A 14,936-nucleotide genomic window follows, 5' to 3' on the forward strand; every position below is an offset into this window, starting at 1 on the left:
TGACCACTCATCACTGGACATCAGGCGGAGTGCTGCAGCATGGGATTTGTTCTTTCATATATAAATTTTAAAAAAAAAATATACATAAATACATATTTTTAATATATATATAAAACAACCCCATAATCACTCAGCTTTCACTCTCTTGCTTCTCTTTAAAATTTTTTTCCGTTGAAAATCTGGAAGTTGTGCTTATCCGTAGAAATGCTCCACAGTCAAATCCCATAATCTGTGGGAACTGCAGTAGGTGGTTCATATAGCTACAAATTAAAAAGGAGTACGGAGCGAGACATTTATATTGCTTCACATTTAGATCAAGACCAAATGTCGGGTCTGTAACAGGAGTGGAAAGGGTTTGGTCCCCGATTGCCTTCGCACGGTTCGGTTTGTAACTTCAGACCAGGTACTTAGACCGGGGATTGCAAAAGCCTTGCAGTGCAATTTGTAGCATGTCAAAATCTGACCCAGTTCAAGGACAAATTTCAGTGAAGGTTGCTGCAAGGTTGCCGTTGTGCATCTATAGTTGTTTTATTCCTCAATAGTTGTTGTATTCCTCAATATTTCCATTCTGCATTTGGAAGTCCAGGGGGGGTCTCTATACAATTATTTATAAATATTTGAAATACTGACCTCTGCTTTTTAGGGATAAATATGGGTCTTTTTAAACATAGTTCTTCAAGCCCCCAGCCACAGCTACTGAGGCAAACAAAAACCTGCATATACCATGTGTGTTATAAAATGCTTTGAGTTCTGGCTGATACTCCTGGCTCTAAATGAATCATTTGCACATCTTTGGCCACGTCCGAGTGACCCCCGCTACCCGGCGTGTGCATGGAGCTCTGCAAGGGGCGTCTCAAGGTTTATTATTTTCTTATTTCTGTATTAAATGTGGTAATAATATGTGGGTTGTCTCCTGTCAACTTGTGGGAAGGAAATGCTCAGCCTTCGCCTGTGAAGTCATGGTTTGGATACCAAATGTGGGCTCGTTCCTGCCTCCGCGATGTTCCCAGCGAGCTTTTGGAAACCCAGGGCCGGGGTCTCGGCGGAGCGTCCCGGGGGCCTGAGATCCGGTGTCCCCATGGGTAACGGGTGGGGAAGGCAGTTGGCTTTCTCTCAGGGGCTGCCTTTTGTGAGGTGAATGAGGCGGAGATCACCTCATTGACTGCGCGTCCAAAAGTAAACCAGAGTCAAGGCACGCTCTTCTTTCTCCTCTTACTGGCACAACTGGCTTTGCTCCTTTTTCTCCTGGTACTTCCAGTAGTTTTCTGAATTTCTGTGGGATTCACAAAACCATTTTTTCTGCTGCCTAACGCAGAGCAAGTGGACAGAGGTAATTATTTTCCTATGTTTTTTTCTGCATGAAGTAGCTCTGCAAAGCAGAGATTAAATCCTCATGCAAATATTGAGTCAAGAAGTTAATGTGAGATTAAATTAAATAGAGGGGAAAATTAAGTGTTGTTGCCGTTGTCATTTAATGGGAATTTTTTGCCCGTGCCTACAATAACTTTTGGGAAAAACTACATATAGAAGTATTTTTCAAACTGAAACCAGATGGGGCAATGATAGCCTGTTTTTCTTTGTGGGAGGCTATGTTTTCATGGTACGCAAGTAACTGGAGGCACATTAAAATAAAATTTGGCTTTTGAGGCTTGTCCTTCCTATCTCTTACAGGAAGGACCGACTTTTGATGTTAGGAGATTGAGCTTGTCCTATGAGTAGGAGAGTCTTGGGCGGCAGGGCCGCGGGTTTCGGAAGAGCGGAGTTAACCGCTTAACCAAAACCAAAGCAATGGATGCCTCTTCGGAGAACGCTGGTATTTTGTTTTTAAAGGCCCATCGCAGGCACAGATGGCACAGAGACTGTGGGCAATGAACTGTCTCCAGCTTTTAATTCCAGTGGCACTGGCGTGCCACTGTCCGCCTCCCACCCAGCCCGGCTGCTGGGTGCCCAGAGGAAAGCCAGAAAGGGATCAAGCCAGCAGACAGGTGAGGAGTGATGCTGGTGGACTGGGCAAACTGAGTGAGGTGGGTGATGGGGAAACTCCCTTTCCCTTGGTGTCACCTGTACCACCAGGGTTTCATAGAATCGTAGAATCTTTAAGGTTGGAAAAGACCTCTAAGATCATCAAGTCCAACTGTCAACCCATCACCACCGTGTCCTGAAGTGCCACATCTCCATGTTTTTTGAGCACTTACAGGAATGGTGACTCTACCATTTCCTGGGCAGCCTGTTCCAATGCTTTGCAACTCTTTCAGTCAAGAAATTTTTCCTAATATCCAATTTAAGCCTCCCCTGATGCAACTTGAGGCCATTGCCTCTCGTCCGTTTGTCCCCCTCTGGTCAAAGACATGGCCTGGTGGGGTCATTTCCCGACTCCCACTGCTCTCTGGTCCCCGTGGGGAGCTGAGCAGCCCATAGTGCCTTTGCTCAACCATGGGACATGCGTCTGGCGCGGGCATTTCCCTCAGCTGGGGCCCTTGCCATTAGCCCTGCATGGCTGTGCAGTAGCACCGTTGTCACATGTGGGGTGGAAAGGGATGGGGATCAGATGGTCCTGCCGGTGCCGAATGCCACCGCTTTTCCTGGTATCTGCAGAGAGCACGGCAGATGCATTCTTGGGTGCTGATGTGGGCTCCTCGTCACACCTGCTCCTTCATAAGGGTCCGTAAAATCCATCTTAAAAGACTGATTTCCTCTTTCCTTGGTGACATGCAAAGTCCATCGAGGAGCATTCTGAAGTTCTGGAGATCCGGCAGCAGGTCCATCAGGAGGAGGGGCTCTTTGCTGCCCCGCTCAGCTGAGCTGATGTCGCGTGGCTCTGGGGATCTGCCATGAGAAGATCCATGTGGGACCCAGGTACTGCAGTTCTGACAGCGCACAGATGAGCTGGACTCTTTTTTCTCCAGCTTTCACTAGCAGAGAGTGAGTAAGCGGTTGCGTATTTTGTGTGCAGGGAAGGAGGTTTACTTCTGGTTTTTCTCCATCCAGTTTTTTTAAATTGATAAATTTGGTCCATGCTTTATCTTGAAGTGATTAGTGCCTTTTTTGTAACGGTCATCACTAGAAAGTCACATCTCACGTGGCTGTTGGTGTAATTAATACCAGTAACAAAGCAGGATGACCTCAGCCACTAGCAGGGGAGAGCTGGAGAGTTCTTAGCAAAGTCAGATCGTTTCAAATCATCTGAGCCTAAGGAAATCTATCCTGGGGCTGTTAAGGAGCTGGTTGTTGAAGTCCTGTCAGCATTAGTGTTTGTCTTTGAGAATTCGTAGAACATAGGTGAAGTAATGAAAGAATGGAGAAGAGCTAATAAAGTACCTGTCCTCTGAAGAGAGAAAAAAGGAAGAGCCAGGACATTACAGAGCAATTACTGGAAAAATACTGGGGAAAACATGATGAAACAGGCGATTTGTAAATACCTCCAAAAAACAAGGGCGATAACCGCAGCCATCGTGGTTTTGCCAAGAGCAGACCATGTAAAAGCAGTTGACTTTCCTTCACTGACAAAACAAGGTGCGTGAATAGAGGATAAACAATATATGCATTTACTGAGGCTTTGGACACTGTTTCACATAAAATCTCATAAACAACCCAAGTAAATGGGGTCTGTAAGAAGCAGGAACCGCTGTCCGGTGGGCAGAGCGGGTTGGGAAGCGTGTTCGGCAGTGATCAATGGGAGGGTTTATCAAGGGGGCTTCCCTGGGGCCTACCTAGGGATCTCCAGGGTTTCCGTTAATGATGTCTCATATTAGTCGACCACGCTCAGGTAGAGGGTGTCAGTGCACATGATGGATGTTGGGAATAATCTGGACGATGCGATCGAGTCGGCAGGGCTGCACTGTTGCAGAAAGGGCGAACGTCCTACTGGAATATGTACGAATTCTTTGTGCTCTGAGCACATAAATCCTTCCTGCTTCTGCTGCTGGTAAGGCTGGAGCTAAAAGCTGTGGCTCAGTTTTGGACATTCCCTTCGGGAAAGATAGGTCCCAGCTGGAGAAAATACAGAGGATGGTGAGAATAAGCAGAGATCGAGAGGCTGGCTTTGCATGGTGGGGTTGGACCAACTGGTGTCATTTAATCCAAACGAGAACATTACTGGGAGGGAAGAGGCGGTGGACGAAGGATGGTTTTCACCAATATGAAAGGCTATTGCAGATAGAAGAGAACAGTCTTTGGTGCCAGCGAGCAGAGAGGGGGTCACGGGGTTAAATATTGTCAAGGAAGAGTCAGGCTGGATGTTAGGAACAATTTAAAGATCGTGAAGCAGTGGAGCAGGTAGCCCAGGAAGGCCAGGGACCTGCATCCATCACTCAGCAAGGCTTCTAGGAGGAGTTTGGGTAACCACACTACGGTGCAGCTAGAGACGGCTCTACCTTGGGGCAGCAGGAAAGACTGGATGGCTTCTTGAGGTTTCCTCCAGCCCTCTGCTCCTATGTTTTTCTCTTTAAATATATTTCTCCAAGGCACCCCAATTTTGGCTCTTCTGTGCCAATGGCTTAGTGTCAGAAAGCGCCAGTGTCGCGTGGTGACCGTGTCCCCGCGCTCAGACGGAGCCGGTGAGCTCCAGCCAGCCCTCGACCGTGTTTCAGAGTTTACAGCCCGTTGTTGTTGTTCCTTCTGGACAAATATACAGTCTGCTACGCAGAATATGAGCTTCTCCTACCTACTGTACCTTTGTAACAATCTGTGATTTAAAAAAATCAAACCCGACCAAACAAAGCAGTCTAACCTGTAAAAAAGTTATGGGTGTAGGTGCCCGTTTTCTGACAGAGGGGTTTGGTAACGGTGCAGGGGACAGAAATGTAAGGAATAATTGTTTTTGGGCCTAGAACCAGGAAAACTACTTTTCCAAATTAATCCAGCGAGAGCCATGAATCCACAGTATTTCATATCACACTTCATAAAACTCCAGTCATAATCCATAAAACTGACATTATTAGATTAAAAACCTCAGTTCCTCCTATAAGGAGCTCGCTCATTAGACATGCTGTAGTTTTATAACCTTAAAGTTCCTACCCAATTACCATGATTAATACTGTGCTTTAATAAAAAATTTTTAAAAATCACCACAGGGGTTGATACCATCTGTTTGTTATAATTGTGCATTTAAATGGTGTCCAGCGAGAGAGAGACACAACTGAAGCCCGAGGTAGGGAGGGCACAGCCCATCTCCGGAGGGTGGAGATGCAGAGAGATGGTTGGGTTGCGATCATGGTAGGAGCACGGAAGGGCCAAGCCCGGCATGGTGCAAAGGCTGGAATTACTGTGAGATCTTACTTCAGAAATAAGATGAAGCAGCTTTCCAGTACCTAAAGGGGCCTACAAAAGAGCCGGAGAGGGGCTTTTGGCAGGGGCATGGAGTGACAGGACAACGGGTGATGGCTTCAAACTGAAAGAGCAGAGATTTAGATTAGATAGAAGGAAGAAATTCTTTACTTTGAAGGTGGTGAGACCCTAGCCCAGGTTGCCCAGAGAAGCTGCTTCATCCCTGGCAGTGGTCAAGGCCAGGTTGGATGGGGCTCTGAGCACCCTGGGCTGGTGGAAGGGGTCCCTGCCCCTGGAAGAGGGGTGGAACAAGGTGATCTATAAGGTCCCTTCCAGCCCGAATCATTCTGTGTGTGCAACAGACTCTCCTTCTTCGTGCAGCCGATGCGGAAGGAGCAGCGATGCTCTCCGTGCTCTGCCAGACCAGCAGCACCAGCTCCTGGAGGGTTTGATGTCCATGCCCCCAAACATGGGTGCGGAGGAGGTCCAGCACCCACCCATCCGCTCTGCACGTGGGTGAAATAAGACCTAGGGAAGTTTGGTGGCTTAACCCAAAGCCCTGGTCCTGGGGCAGGAGGTGAGCGCATGGTGACCAGAGATCCCTGCCCTGAGAAGTTCATGTTACATTAAACTTCCCACGAGGAACCGGAGCGACTCCGCTTTCCCAGGGCAGGGAGAGCAGGACACGAAGGCTTAGGAGGTTTCACGCAGAAAAAGAAGGATTTATGTAAACGTGCACCCCTGCCAAGGAAAACACGAGTTTGAATCGCAAAGGTTCCGCTAACCCCGGGGACACAGCGCTCGCAGGCTCAGCGCTGCAGAAGACATCGGTTGCTCAGCTGATGAAGCTTCACCCTTTGTGCTGGCCGGACACGTCCGTCAAAGAACTTACACCTCGTGCAAAGATGGCCACAAACCCATCTGCTGGGACAGCCACCCATCGGCATGTTTGCAAAATGATCTGTCGTCCTGTTAATTGACTTGGAAGCGGGAGTTCCCCTGAGGCTGAAGGGTTCATAGAATCCCAGCATGGTTGGGGTTGGCAGGGCCCTCTGTGGGTCCCCCAGCCCAACCCCCTGCCCAAGCAGGGTCACCCAGAGCAGGCTGCACAGCACCACGTCCAGGCGGGGCTGGAATATCTCCAGAGAAGGAGACTCCACAGCCTCCCTGGGCAGCCTGTTCCAGGGCTCCGTCACCCTCAGAGGGAAGAAGTTCTTCCTCATCTTCAGCTGGAGCTTCCTCTGCTTCAGTTTGTGCCCGTTGCCCCTTGTCCTGTCACTGGGCACCACTGGAAAGAGTCTGGCCCCGTCCTCCTGACCCCCACCCTGCAGATATTTAGAGGCATTTCGAAGGTCCCCTCGCAGCCTTCTCTTCTCCAGGCTGAACAAGCCCAGCTCCCTCAGCCTCCCCTCGTAGGAGAGATGCTCCAGTCCCCTCATCATCCTCGTAGCCCACGGTGCTCAGCCTCCCTGGGGCAGGGTGTAACGTTGACCTGTGCGTCAATCCGGAGCGCAGGCAGCAGTCGCCGCGGCCGCGTGAGCGTCGAGACCCGGTCAGAGCAACTGAAGTTAAAAACGTGTCGGGTTCGTGATTCCACCCACAGACCAGCAAACGCCAAGCTTGTATTATTTTTGACTCCCCTGGTTTTGAAGGGTTGGTGGAAATAAGATATCTCGCTTCTGACTTCCAAGTAATAAAGCGAGGTGAATCACCGCTGAAAAACCCCTCCCGCGGACCACCCAGCCGCTCGGCACGAGGCTGTAAAACGAGCCTCGGCAGCGGGGGCAAAGCGCCGAACTGTTTGCTTAATATTATTGCAGTTGCACGAGGCAAATCGCATCAGAAAAGGATCAGAGTTTCCTAACGAAGTAGCAAAGTGAGAAGTGTGTTAATGAACGCAGGCTGATTAATAACGCGTTGGACTAAATCACACTCGGGTCAAAGGGGGAGCACCAAACCTCGAGCGCAACAAGGACCTGGCATGTGTATGTAATTCAGATTTAAATACTTTTTTCCCCTCATAATTCTGGGTAATTAGCCAACTCAGGATGAATAGGTAATTATTTTTTGACTAAATAATAGTTAGGACTTTTGTTACTTACTGTAATTGGTCAGATCTCTCATTTTTTTTTTTCAGATTATGTGACTCTTACTGAAGAGCCCTGCTGGGGTTTGGAAAACTATAACTTACAAATCACTGCATTTTAACAAAAGGTGCCAATCATATCAAATATGAAATGACGTGTTTTTAACATTTATTTGCAGTTGTTTTTAATGAGAAAACATATGTGTTTTTCATAGAACATTGGCTGAAAGTCCGCAGACCGAAATCGTGCGTGTGTTGTTGATGTTTGCGTTGTGGAGTAGCGTTTTGGGAGCCCATGTCGTCTTCTGGGGTGGGAGAGCAGGCAGCAGAGTGAGCCTGCTCCAGGGAATAGAGGGCACGCGTGGGGGCACGTCGGGATAACCCGGAGCGAGACTCCGGGGACCAGCCTTGAGCACACGGGTATTCCCGGGGTGGGGGGGTTATAATGAGATAGTGGATTTGTAATTGGGAATTTGGGTCCCGTTTCAGGGTCTGCTGCAGGACTTTTCGTGTGATCTTGAGTGAGTTTCTTAAAGGTGGTATCCTTGGTTAAAATCAGAACTAGGTGCCAAAATTCTTCCCCTCTCTGCCTGTAACACAGCTGTAATGCATCCTAATTTTGACCTAACTTTGTCCAGGATGTTTAGGGTTGGGTTTTTTTTCAGGACAGGAACTGTCCTCTTACCGTCTGTTTTGGCAATTCCAAGTTCAGCGGGTCTGCGTCGCAGTTGGAGCCTCCTCGTGTTACGTGAGTGTAACAGAATCCTAATAACAAACCCCCGGGTGATGCCCAAAAGCCCTGGAAAACAAATTGTGTGCTGCTTATGGAGTGAGGTGGGGGGCTCATTTCTTTGTCCCCAGCCATACGGTTGGCTCCGCTGTGGAGATCTTGCGCTTGAACAAGCCCCAGCAGAGGCTGGAGACCTCTGAGTGAGGTCAGAAGATGCCTCACTCAAAGCCAAGGGCAGAATGAAGAGCTATGTAAAAAATACATCGCAGCGTTCCTAGACATCCCAGGATTTAGGGAAAGACCTGCTCTGTTGCATGGTGTGTCTTGTGCTGTAGTAAGTTTTACCATGATAGTGGCTATGTGATACGTTACGCAGTGGGGCTGATATCTGCCAGTACGTGTCTGAGCTTTCGTTGTCCTGGCCGACGGAGGAGAACCTGCCCAGTTTGGTCGGAATTCCTCTTTGCTTGGGATGTAGCTTTTTGGAGTTGATTGTGGGGGTTTTGTGTGTGTTGGAGAAGGCAGACCCACAGGTGTGCTTCGCTGTGGGAGGGGGAAGTTTGAGATGGTCTCCAGCTCCCAAAGAGTCTTGTGTTTGACTTGAGTTGGCTCTTCAAGGCAGCTGGGAGACCTGCTGTCCTCGGGTGCAACATGGGCTGGAGGAGCAACCTCCTGGGTCCAGTCCTTCAGCTTTGGCATCTCCTCAGGGTTTCCAAAAGCTTCGTCATTTGTTCACTGAGAGGAGGAGAGCGGTGGTGGGGCTGAGGTTATTCTGGCAGGAGTGCGGTCCGTACTGCAGCTCCTCTGCCTGCGGCGGGATGCTGGGAGTGTCGCGGGTTCGCGCGTTTGAGCTTGCGCTGTCTTGAAAGTCTTCCTTGACAACGTGTGCTAAAAATTGTGAGTAAACAGTTCACAGGAGGGTGAGGTTCAGCTGTGTGAGTGGAGGAGTGTTCTTTAAATAAAACAACAGTGGTGCCAGTCATGGTTACGGCTTTCAACCCGGCTGCAAGGGGGGGAAGTTCTCATTAGCTGGTCTGAAGGCTGAAAAATAAATGACTTTGTTACGTCAGGGCATTATTTTTCAACGTGTAATACATTAAGTCAGCTTTATAACCTTCGTTTTTTATGGATAAGATGGTGAGACTACTTTCTTTTCTTCCCTTTTTTGCTCCTCTTTTGTTTCAACATGTCTGAGGAACAGGTAGTTAATTAGGGCTAAACCCTAAGTAATGTGACTAATGGGACAAGAATCCAAATCAGCCTGAGAACCCGAATAGCCCGGAACAGGCATCAGCTGCTTTTTCCTTCCTGTCTCTGTGTGCGTGGATTCCCCTGTATTGTTTTAAGCCAACACCCTCAATCACTCCTAACGCGTTCCTGCGTGACCGCTGCGATGGCTGGGCAGTCCCGGGGAAACCCAGATGTGTCTTCACGGCCACCGTCATGGGTCAGCTTCTTTTGACGCGTCGTTTTGCCGGCACTGGAGCAAGTTCAGAATGTCCATTCTGCACCTGGTGCAAGTCCTGGTGCTGGCGAGGCTGAGCTGGCAGTGATCCCTTCTCGGGTGAAGCAGCGAGCAACTAAATGCTTTGGCCACTTTCGGTTAAAAACCACATTGTGTATGAAAGCAAAGCAATGAGTTTTGGAGTCTCAGCATCCTTGGTGGGGCGCGTGCAGCCTGGGCTCCTGCCTTCCAGTGGCTGATGGGCAGATGGGATGGACTTGGGCTGTGCAACACGCAGGAGGAGGCACCACGGGTTCGGAGCGGAGGTGTCTCTGTGGTGCTGGGAACTGCGTGTTGGAAATTGCTTATGTGGAGGGGGACTTGTGTGCACGGGTTGGCAAACACCGATGTGACACCTCGGCAGAGAAGATAAAAGTGGCCTTAAAACCCAGCAGGAGGGGTAGGTCTGGTTGAGTGTGAGAAACGTTAGCGTCGCTGTACGAGTTCCTGGTGAGACCCATCTGATCTCCTCCGTACGGTCCTTGGCGGCACCCAACAAGGCTGACTGAACCTTGCTGGGGCTGAGGCTGCTGGGGTAAGCAGGCAGGGAAGCCCTCTCGGAGAGGAGACCAGCGCGGTTCGGCGCGCTTGGACGTATAAAAGCAGAGAGGGGATGTAACTGTAGAAATAAAACAGGGAGGTCTATGGACAGGTGATGTACTGGCTAGAAAAAAATGGGTACGTATAGACTGGGCTTGAATAAATTTTGGCTAGAAAAAATAGAAATTAAAAACAATGCTTGTGAGGAAGCAGAAATTCCTCTGTGCATTCGGGTTTATATCGAGCTGTAAGGCAAGGCTCTGGTGGGGTCTGGCACGTACCTGGAGCAGGGCTGTACCTGCACCGACCCCGTGGGTGACGTGAGAACGTGGCGAGGAGGTGACATCTTACAGCTCCAGAATGAAGCCACGTGCTGTGAAGATGTGATTGATGACCAAGGCTAACTGGGCTGTGCCCAAAGACGACTGTCTGATGCTCGTTAGGACTTGCTGAAGAACAGCAAGGAGATGCCCCATAAAATCACATGTGCCTACAGAAAGCCCTTCCCGACATGTACAAGTATTTACAGAAACTCCTCTGGGGTGCATCACGAGGAGTGTGGCCAGCAGGTCGAGGGAGGGTCTCCTCCCCCTCTGCTCTGCCCTGGTGAGGCCCCATCTGCAGTGCTGTGTCCAGTGCTGGGCTCCCCAGTTCAAGAAAGATGAGGAGCTGCTGGAGAGAGTCCAGCGCAGAGCTGCGAGGATGAGGAGGGGACTGGAGCATCTCTCGTCCGAGGAGAGGCTGAGGGAGCTGGGCTTGTTCAGCCTGGAGAAGAGAAGGCTGAGAGGGGACCTTAGAAATGCTTACAAATATCTGCAGGGTGGGGGTCAGGAGGACGGGGCCAGACTCTTTTCAGGGGTGCCCAGCGACAGGACAAGGGGCAACGGGCACAAACTGAAGCAGAGGAAGCTCCAGCTGAACCCGAGGAAGAACTTCTTCCCTCTGAGGGTGACGGAGCCCTGGAACAGGCTGCCCAGGGAGGCTGTGGAGTCTCCTTCTCTGGAGATATTCCAGCCCCGCCTGGCCGCGGTGCTGTGCAGCCTGCTCTGGGTGACCCTGCTTGGGCAGGGGGTTGGGCTGGGTGACCCACAGAGGTCCCTGCCAGCCCCTGCCATGCTGGGATTCTGTGAAACTTGCAGAATTTTCCACTTTCTCCGATTTACACATGCAAGACGTTCTCCTAAACGGCCAGTAAAAGCTAAAATTCGAAAAATTGCCTCTTAAAAAAATGCACACTTCCCTGTTTGATGCTGCTCTGTAATTGGAAGTGCCGACTTTTCCTCCTGAAGGGCTGAAGGAAGGCTGCTGTCACGGGTACAGCGGCAGCAGGAGGAAGCGGGTGGTTCTCCCCACGCCGTGCCGTCACGGGGACCCCACCGTCAGCCCTGCCGCACCTCGGCTGATCCTGCTCCTGCTGAACGCAAGGGCAGAGCTTGCAGGGCAAGCCGGCGGGGAGCGTTTGGGCCGTAGCCTGGGCAGGGAGGGAGAGGTTTGTCACCGTGGCAATCATGGAAAATCAGCAAAGTATGTGCTAAGGAGCTAAACCGCCACCCGTCACGCTTTTCTGGTGTCACTTAAGCAGATGCCACACACTCGGCTGCCTTCTTTCCCATGTAGGTGCTCCTGATCGTAAGCGGGAACCTGAGCTTCCTCAACTGGCTGACCATCGTGCCCAGCATCGCCTGCTTCGACGACGCCAGCCTGGGCTTCCTCTTCAGCTCCAGGCGAGGGGGGGTGAAGGAGCGGGCGGCGAAGATGCAGCTCAGCGACGCAGCCGGGGAGCAGCTTCCCCTCCGATACGGTGAGTTATTCCCGGAGGGGGGAAGTTTGGTGTGCTCATCTCCAACGCTGTCATCTCCTGGAGCAAACCTGGGTGGGCAGGGAGAGGAGTCGGCCCTTGCGTGGTCTCCTCTGTGGGTTGGAGGGTCCCTGGACCTCGTGCTGCGGGGATGAGGATGAGTGTGAAGCTGGTGGCTGGTTCACAAGGGTCTGCCTTTTAGTTTTTTCATTTTGACTTTTTAGATTTTGACAAGTTTACCTTGTTTTTTAAATTTTGACTATTTAAAGTCAAGGATGAAACACCCAGTGAGGTTTGAGGTGAGGATTTTGTGTGAGGAGCTGGGTCCAGAAGTAGCTCTTGCGTTGCTCTCCTCTCTCCCCCATGGCACGGTGGCCCTGTGACCCATCCTCCCTCCCGCCCCTTGCCCCCAGGGGTGCTATGGTGGCACGAGCACCCTGTTTCCCTGGTTAAGTAACTGGGCATGAGGTTGATCTTCCAGAAAGAACCAAATTACAGAATCACAGGATCACAGCATGGTAGGGGTTGGCAGGGCCCTCTGTGGGTCACCCAGCCCAACCCCCTGCCCAAGCAGGGTCACCCAGAGCAGGCTGCACAGCACCGCGGCCAGGCGGGGCTGGAATATCTCCAGAGAAGGAGACTCCACAGCCTCCCTGGGCAGCCTGGGCCAGGGCTCCGTCACCCTCAGAGGGAAGAAGTTCTTCCTCGGGTTCAGCTGGAGCTTCCTCTGCTTCAGTTTGTGCCAGTTGCCCCTTGTCCTGTCACTGGGCACTACTGAAAAGGGCTTGGCCCCATCCTCCTGACCCCCACCCTGCAGATATTTGTAAGTATATATTTGGTCCCCTCTCAGCCTTCTCTTCTTCAGGCTGAACAAGCCCAGCTTTGATTGTTGATCCGTTGTGGGTCCAACAACTCTTTCGCTAACTGGGAAAAAGACCTGGCTGCTGGGAAAGTGGCCATTCCTCGTTCAGCGTCCTGCTTGGAGAAGGGGAGAGGAGCAGATGCTGGTGGCCACGCTGGCAGCGTGGGCTCTGCCACGGCCGGGAGCGAGTTCCCCGAAGCGGGGAGGAGGGGAACTCATGTTCATACCGTGAATATGGAAAAGCAAATACGAGAGGGTTTGTAACTGAACAAAGGGATCAACGTGGCTGGTGTTTCCTTCTGACAGGAGTTTCCAAGCAGCCTGGCTCCAGAAGATCGCCTGCGCAAGCAACACTGGGATATTTGTCATGGGGCTGCATAACAGATGTAGAGTGGTGTTCGTAGCGTTTTTATAAACCACGTATAAGCAGCAAATTGCCTATAATATCAACAACAATCACAGACGCTCATTTTTAAATATACTAAACATCTGTCAGAAGAATGAAAAAAGTCAACAAGATGCAGCATCTGTCTCTAGTCCCTTCTCATCTACCAAGAAGCACAGCTTATTAACCAGAAGCCTTAGTTCCAGCAAGGCTAATGCCGTTTCATTAAACTTTCTGTGGCTCCTGTCTTTACATATTTTCCTGGAAGAAATCTTTAACAGCTTTTCCCCTCCGGTAGCTTTGCTGTAGAGGCTGTGAGAGCCGAGAGCTTTCCTACCAACTGTGGTTTTCATCCCGTCCCAAACAACCCTCAGGTTGCACCTTCCCTCCTGGAGGAGAAGCCAAAGGGCGTCTCTTTGCGGTGGCACTCGGTGAGTCACCGTGGGGGGGAGGTAGATCCTTTTTTTGAGGAACTGGCTCCTTTTCTGTGATGTTCTCCAGAAAACCTCACCAAGCCTGGGTGCCCAAGCAAGGAGAACCATCCGTACCTACCACTGCTCTGGAGTGTAGAACTGTCCCTGTTCTGGGCTTTTGAAAAGAAGTAATCCATAAGTAAAGGGTAGGGGATCTGTAATATTCTGGGTGAATTGGGATTTCTGCAAATTTTTTCTGCTAAGAAAGCACCAAAGCTGATGGGCTGTGTAGCAAGAGGCTTAGAGGAGCCCTCACCCCTGGGTCACCAGAGCAGAAGACAGGAGGGTACCCAGCCGTGCCCAGCTCGTGACCTGATTTTACAAGGCTCAGGCCACATCCTTGGAGCGTGTGTGTGTCATTCCTGCTGAGACCTCCAATTCCCACTGCTGGTGCTCAGCGCCTGCCTGCTCCATCCAGATCCCACTGGCTCGCGTCCCGTGCTCCTTCCCCAAGTCTTGCTCCATCCTTGCCGTGTTGGGGTTTGTTTTTTTCCAGTTTTAAACCCTTTTTCTCTCTGACTGAGTAGCTGTGACCCCCAGGGCGCGATGGCGATCGCCACCCGCTGAAGGACGAGCAGTCCGTGGGTGGCCGTGGACTGGGACCCGAGGAGCTGCTGATGCTGCCCGTGTCCTGGAGGGCTCTGCGGCTCTACCCGCTCTTTGATGGCTGGCTGGAAAGTTCAGCCCACGTGAAAGACAAAAAAACGCCCGATGGCCTTCGTGCCGCTCTCGCAGCAGTGAGGGGAGGCATCTCAGCGAGCTCCTTCCCCAACGGTTCCCCAGAAATGTCCTCAGACTAAACAATTATTAATAACTTCTGAGAGAGGTTCAAATAAACACCCCTCTCCTGCAGAGATAGCGGGGAAAGCTGCGCGCAGTGGCTTTGAACCTGATCCTTTGGCTGTTCACGTTAAACAAATTTAAAGCAGCCGGGAGGGTGGGAACCCCTCGGAGGCCGCTGCTGCTCGTTGGTCCGGTTGCAGTAGGGGTCTGCGCGGACTGGAATCCAGCACAGCCCCACGCTGCTCCTGCAGAGCCCTCCCGGAGCAGCAGACGGCTCGCGCGTCAAGGATAAGCAGCAGAGATTTTGCAGAAGGAAAATGAGGTTTGAACAGAGCCAGTGAGTGCGAGAAGGGGAAATGCAAGAAGTCTGGGTGGCGAGAGCCCGAGGCAGCCCCGGCGGGAGCGGGGCCACGGCGAGCTGCGGGCACTCCACGCACGGCTCGCGACCCACCAGGGCAACGCTCAGCAAGGGGCAAGTGCCAGCTGTGTTTTTTCCCCCTCTGTGAACGC

At 51.2% G+C, this 14,936-nt stretch overlaps 1 protein-coding gene across 4 annotated transcripts in view; it reads left to right on the plus strand.

Moving 5' to 3' along the window:
- LMF1 (lipase maturation factor 1) overlaps positions 1–14,936 on the plus strand; it is a 218,012-nt gene that overhangs the window by 172,332 nt on the left and 30,744 nt on the right. For all 4 annotated transcript variants that reach the window (XR_012765657.1, XM_075436995.1, XM_075436993.1 and 1 more), the window contains one exon: positions 11,743–11,926. Coding sequence is in view for 3 of the 4 variants with exons in the window: in XM_075436995.1 (XP_075293110.1) it covers positions 11,743–11,926 (184 nt within the window). In the remaining variant the exon portion in view is untranslated. The remainder of the gene's footprint in view (positions 1–11,742; positions 11,927–14,936) is intronic.

The sequence above is a fragment of the Opisthocomus hoazin genome, chromosome 15, assembly GCF_030867145.1.
Source record: "Opisthocomus hoazin isolate bOpiHoa1 chromosome 15, bOpiHoa1.hap1, whole genome shotgun sequence".
Classification (NCBI taxonomy): Eukaryota; Metazoa; Chordata; class Aves; order Opisthocomiformes; family Opisthocomidae; genus Opisthocomus; species Opisthocomus hoazin.